The sequence below is a fragment of the Sinocyclocheilus anshuiensis genome, unplaced genomic scaffold (genome assembly GCF_001515605.1).
Source record: "Sinocyclocheilus anshuiensis isolate Anshui unplaced genomic scaffold, SAMN03320099.WGS_v1.1 scaffold1193, whole genome shotgun sequence".
In the NCBI taxonomy this organism is placed as follows: domain Eukaryota; kingdom Metazoa; phylum Chordata; class Actinopteri; order Cypriniformes; family Cyprinidae; genus Sinocyclocheilus; species Sinocyclocheilus anshuiensis.
Window position 1 is genome coordinate 137,782 of NW_015549615.1, and position 6,715 is coordinate 144,496.

General features: G+C 36.4%; 1 protein-coding gene across 1 annotated transcript in view; it reads right to left on the reverse strand.

Moving 5' to 3' along the window:
* Window positions 1-2,313, reverse strand: part of LOC107659279 (uncharacterized) — a 7,360-nt gene extending 5,047 nt beyond the window's left edge. Inside the window, exons 1-3 of the mRNA XM_016448162.1 lie at window positions 2,232-2,313; window positions 1,570-1,899; window positions 1,162-1,467 (exon numbers count right to left, since the gene is read on the reverse strand). Coding sequence (XP_016303648.1) covers window positions 1,162-1,467; window positions 1,570-1,899; window positions 2,232-2,292 — 697 coding nt within the window. The 5' untranslated portion in view covers window positions 2,293-2,313. The remainder of the gene's footprint in view (window positions 1-1,161; window positions 1,468-1,569; window positions 1,900-2,231) is intronic.
* Window positions 2,314-6,715: the final 4,402 nt, after the last annotated feature.

The following is a 6,715-nucleotide window of genomic DNA, read 5'->3' on the forward strand; positions in this document are numbered from 1 at the left end:
ATTAAACATTGACTGTCAGTCTTTATTCACCTGTTTCTCGTTGTTTCTCATTAAAATTAATTAAAGTAAATAGTGTAAATTACATCGCTAATGTCATAGAATAGCACATTGTAACGCAGTGTTACAACGAGCCCCATCTGCGCAACTGGAGTTTAAAACCGGTTACTGTCTTCTGCTAGTTAGCGAAGCATTAAAAAACTATCTGAACTGATAAATAACAGATTGGAGATTAAAATAATAGCACTAATAATTTGCCTCATTTTAAATGAATACTAAAAACTAAGATGACAATTTTACTTAAGCCAGAAATGTACTTTTACTATGGTAAAATAAATGTTCAGCGATATCTTCAAAAGATTTTTGAATTTCTGTGCACTTTTTTTCTCTATAAAGTGTTGATATGGCAACTAGTAAATACCGTAAATGTTGTTATGCTAGCATGTGTGGAAATATTCAAACCACGTGTGTTACAACTAACCCCGCGTTACTCTGTGCCCCGCGCTCCTCTACAAATCCTGTATAATAAATAATAGTTTAACAATCAAACTTCACGACTTCACGCCGAGTGAGAGGAGAGAGCAGTTTCAGTTTGGCTTTAAATAAGTTTTGTATTGGCTTGGCATTTAAAATAAATTAAAACAAGTTTAAATGAATGAAGTTTGTAAAAAAAATTAAAAGTTTGTAATAAATGGCACAATATATTTGCCTATGTATTTTATTTTTTTCATTTATACATATATTTTCCCATTTTAGTTCTGTATTGAATACCATTAAATTTAAAGGATTTGGAATGAGAGGAAGTAAAATACAAGTTTATAATGTTTGTTAACGTTTCATTTTATTTACTGGTAGGCCTATTTTAAATTTCCTCTGAATGTAATAATAAAATGTGGCTTCTACACCGATGAGACTTATCTGTTTTGGTTGTTGTTTGATTGTTTTTTCTATAAACAACACAAGTTTGATATGTTGCGATTTATTTTCTGGAAAATACGGTATAGTGCAAATATAATGTGGACCGTTTGTACCTTTGAGTTTCTCGTCTGTCAAACTGAAAGAAGCTTTTGTTCCTCCGTTTGTTCTGCTTCAATAATACTAACAGTCCTTAATGTTACTGACATTATGAGGGTCTGAAACTGATTGATGAGCTTGTTTTCTCACCTGAACTCTTGACAGTATAAGTGACTGAGGTCTTGACTTGATCTCTCTGAGTAACATTGCATCTCCACTCTCTGTTGTGATCTTCATTCAGGAGTGTTGTATTCAGAGAGCTGATACAGTGTCCTGGAGCTGATATCTGATATCTGGAGTCTGATCTCGTCAGTTTAACACCAGTCTGATTCACCCAGAACAGCTCAATTCTCTCAGAACAGATCCAATCATCACAAGAGACTCGAGGATATGAATACAACTGACAGAAGAGAGTCACAGAGCGGCCTGCACTGATCTCAGTCTGTGAGGATGAGACTGAAACACAAAATAACACACAAATTACAGACTCTTCAATCATCATGGGAGTTTAGATGAAGAATTTGCTCTTTTAAATTGACCACATAATCATAGAATTACCATGAAGGACATGCAGATAAACACGAGCATCAGGTTCTTGTTGTTGGTCTCTATTCACACCAGTCCATTGTTGGCAGCTGTAAGGTCCATAATCTTCTTTTGAGATGTGCCTGATGTTCAGAGAGCAGTCAGACCCCAGACTCAGTCTCTCATGTCTCTCTGTGTTGTTCTTCTTTTTCCCTAAAGCAATCAGTTCATCTGTTGCTGAATGTCTGAATCTGTTATAGTTCCATGTAGTTGAGTTACAGTCTGGAAGAGCATTATTACAGGACAGATGGACATCTTCACCAGAACTGATGAACACATGAGCATCATCCACTCCACTGGAACCTGAAACACAAGAACATTTGACGGATCATTATACTATATATTAATAAATGCAAACATAAAACATACCAACATAAAAAGCAGAAGATTCAAATCAGTCTTTTTTCCTCAATTAATGCAAACAGCACACTCTCCAGAATAAACTATTGTTCTTCATCAGAGAGCTGTTCGAATCACAAACACACTCTCAATATGAACTGTCTAGTTTTAGTGCGTTCAGGAATAATCCAGTATGTTCTGTGTGAAACACAAGCATAAACTGATCGTGTTCAAATGAACTCTTTCTCAGACTAATTCCACTGAATGTCTTGTAGAGAAAACACAGATTTCTTTACCTGTGAGAAGTGAAGAGAGAACGATCAGTCCCAGCAGACACAGATGACACTCATCAGACATTTTCTCTATCTCTCAGTCTTCCTCTTCATTATATGATCTCAACTCTTTCTTTAAATACTATCAGCTCCTCCTGTGTTTCTTCACTTCCTCTAATCTGACCGACTGAGTGTTTAAATCATGCTAAAGTTGCTATAATAGTGACCCGATGCCAGTCATAAAGGAGAAGTGTTTCTTCACATTGTGTGAAACATGTTCTTCAGTGTGTGAACTGCATAGTGTTAACCACATTTGCTCTGAACACAATCTATAGGCTATTCTTTACTTTACTGTTAGTTTAGCAGTTTCCTGCATGCCATTACATTCTAGAAATAAAATCATTACATTATTATTTTCCACTATACATGACTCTCTTGTAGGAAATTAATTCTAAAACAGTTTTTAAAGTGTTTTGAAATTATTAACATCAATTCCTGCTTGCTGAAAAAAGAGTCTTTGCACACACTACACAAGCGTCTGTAAAGTGTTTCTGCTCATGGATCATAACATGCTGCTTTTCTCTCTCCAGCGCTGAGAAAACACATCAGATCCAGAGTCCTTTATTAACACCACAAACTCCAGCACATTCTCCCTTCGGCTGGTGGATTTCACAGCAGCACGAGTCTCTGACGGCTGATGATTCACGGTGAGCTGGATTTGTGTGCTGTGACACAGACTGAGCTGTTTATATCTTCAGAGATGCTTTACAAGACGGCTACTTTGGAAATGGTCGTAAAAGGCTATATTTTATAAATGCTTTGGCTTGTCATTATGAGCATAAAGACAAACATGCCACTCAGTGATGTCTTTAAGAGTCCAGAACAGCAACATCAGACAAACTTCTCACAATACTCAAGACTCTCACAACAAAGCGCTCACTACTGTCTCCACACTTCCATGAGTGAGCATATGAAGGTCATTTATTTGCTGTGTTTCTGCAAATGATTATGATAATAGTGATTTTGGAATCATCATATTCCATATGAAGTTTTACGGTGATGTCTATTCAGAGCAGCCATTCTACACTCTCATAACTAAAATAGTGTGTTAATTACAGCAGCTGCAGTGTTTCAGAGCTGTGATCTCACTGTTGTGGTTTGGAAACACGTTACTCATGTTACTCAGAACTCAGTTTGACCGCAGTAGAGCCGAGCTCATCTCTGAGCCCAGTTTAGCCTGATTGGTGTGAATCTGAATCATTCTGATGTCACTTCCTCTTCTTTCTGTAACTAAATATCTGAGGGCTTCTTAGGGCTCAAAGCAGTAAAATTATTAGTAATTAGATCGATGACTGAAGGGGAATCTGCTTTCAAGAGCCCAAAGAAATGAATCAACACAAACAAACTTCTGGAAGAATATTTTCACGAGTCTGTTTGTGTTTCAGTGTCACAGTTACAGTGTTACTATATTCTCACGTTCAGACAGCACAGAGTTGAATATATATATATATATAGTGGCTGCTCATTGAATGTTGCTCCCATTGGTCCTTTGTGTCTGGATGGGCGGGCCTTGGCCAGAATTAGATGAGAGTCAGACTTTGCCTGTATAGTGTTTACTGTAGTCTTATATTGTATTAAAAGTGTGAGAAAATATCTTTATACTCAAACAGACTTGATTTGTAAGAAATGTCTCAGCAAAAGTTATCCTGACTTCAGTTTCTGCTGGATCTGTGATCATGTCTGTTAGTTCCGTTCAAACATAATGAACATATAAACACATATACATCACAGAAATGATAAATGAACTTCCACTGCTTCATGAGTCCATCATCGATTGTCATGTTATTTCAATCTCAAAGGGTCAGGAGAAAAACGATGATTGTCGTTTACCAAAAATAAATATTTCTGTCCAATGTGATCTCATTATTATTCACACATATGCATATGTAAAGTGTGCTTCAAAGTTTGCATAAACACTGAAATGTACAATATCTTTGTACTGACAGCATCTGAAATATACAGCCTTGTATGAAAACATTTCACATGCACAAATATTTACGAATCCTTTGCGGTTTCAGCACTGAACTCATGGAATTAGCAGGCTGATCTTCTTGTGGTCGGATCAGTTGTGGCAAGAAGTGTTAAACAGTGAAGTGAGAAAGACTGCTGATGTGTGAGAGAGATGTTGAAGCTTGTGTAGGAGCTGCTGCTGTAGTTTGGCTTGATTTGGCTTGTAGTTTGGAATCAGTGTTGAATCTGAAGCTGCATCATAATACTGCAGGACTATTACATCATATGTTCATACTTCATCATTACACGACATGCAGTTTGTGTTCCATCATCAGTTTGCAGTGGCAGTTATTGTGAAGAGAGGTGTTTCCATCGAGGCTGTTTCTAGATATAAATGGTTGTTTAGGTCTCTGAACCGCCAGCAAAGCAACTAAAAGCTGTAAGATTCAGGCAGCTGTTACGGCTCAGTTAGACAGTTATAAGATGCCCTCTTGTGTCCCGAGACGGAAAGGAGAGTGAAACTGAGGAGATAGATGAAGCTCAAAGGGTTTTTCATCATCAGGAAGCTCAACTACATATCAGGAGTGGAAAAAATAAATGAAAAAGAGGAGAAACAGCCAGAGCACTGGAAAGACATGAATGTAAATCAGCTTCCTGACTAGATGCTGTTTGTTCATCACCATGCATTAAATCACAAATCTGTGTCCTGTTTTTCAAAAGTACACATTTTCTGTAGTTGGCATTATAACTATTAAAGCAAAATAGAAATAGAACAATCATACTTTAATGCATCTAATCATTTCTTTTACAAACTGAGAGTGATTTATTATAACTGCTGTAGTGCAGAACAGCTCCGTCTCAGTGTAACTCGGTTATGCTGCTGAAAGCGGTTCACACTCTCATGGAATGACTTGCATGTTTAATAAATGCTCACTATATGATTTTAAACATGTAAGCTCAAAGCCTCAATTCTATCATTAACATATAATGAAAGATTATATTTACATTAGCCTGTTTGTTTGGGGAAGTGAACGACTGAGACAAATTCAATAATGTTTGAGAAGCTCTTGCTCTGTAATCGTCACTGTACACCACTGAAATAAGAAAGACATGAATACATACCTTGATGATCAGTAAATCCAGGTGTGAGCGCAGCTGCAGTCCTCTCAGAGTGCATGTGGGCTATTTAACGAAAGCAGATGTTCTGCTTCAGGTTTTCTCAGCTGAAGTTTGTTCACTGCACATTTACCATAGGATGCTATGATTATTTTGAGAGTTATGTATTTATATATTTACATGACTCATCTGCATCAAAATGACAGACTCACTGACAAATCTGATTAAAGAGCTACTTTCTGCAGATGACATTCATGATGATGAGAGCAGTGTGTGAGAGTCAGTGTAAAGCAGTGAAGTGAGAGGCTGCTGATGTGTGTCAGCGATCATGAACCTTGTGTAGGAGCTGCTGCTGTAGTTCAGCTTGATTTCTTCTCAGAGTTTGAGCTGTGGACTGGAATCAGTGTTGAATCTGGAGCTACAGAAGATGAACGTTCAGATGCGTATTAATTATATATAACATGCATATTTTAGCTTAAAGTCAACACTTCAAACCAAACTACTACTTTCAACCAAACATCAACATCTAAACCTCTGTTAATTCTCAATAAGAACTTTTGTATGTCAGAAATAAAGTCAGTTTGGTTAGTAATGAGTGAAGCTGGTAATGCAGTTATTGCTGTTTTAACCCTCCTCCTTTAAAGCTAACTTAAGGATTCAAGTATCCAAAAACGTGTCCTAAAAATTCCACAAATCTGGAGTGCTGCCATGTTTGTTTTCAGAGTTCATGTTTTCATGTCTTTTATTTGAAATTTGCTATAGTCATGTGATTCCCTATTCCCCTCACGTGCCTTGATTTGATTGGCTGCTTTGCTGTGTGTGTCATGTTTTTTCAGAACCGATCCCGATTTGATACCAAAAGTTCTGAGTATCGGACAATACCGATACCGATCCGATACCAGCACAGTTTTTTTTATTTATTTCTATACCTCATTGTGTGTTGACCTGATCATCACTCTTTTGAGCTATACACAATCTACTAAATATAGACAACTTCATTATAAAGACAAATAACAAATAAAAATATATATAATCATAATCTTTGAGAAAAATACTATTATAAACTAGGTTAGTGGATAATTCAGCAGCAAAAGTTACTCTACAAAAATGATGAGTTCACAATAATTTTATAAAATGTAAAAATTTTGAAACACGGACAAATGCATTTCTTTCATTCGTTCATAACCACTCATGTTAATGTATTTTGCCCCTACCCCCAAACATATGATTCGACTATCATTCAAATATCGGATAGATTCTAAGATTTCAGATTCAACTATGAAAATATATCTTGTTTCAAATGTTTATTTTGTCATAATTTGCTATATTCAGCAAAGTAAACCAAAAGATTGAAGGGTGATTCTCAAAAATCTGTATTTTCT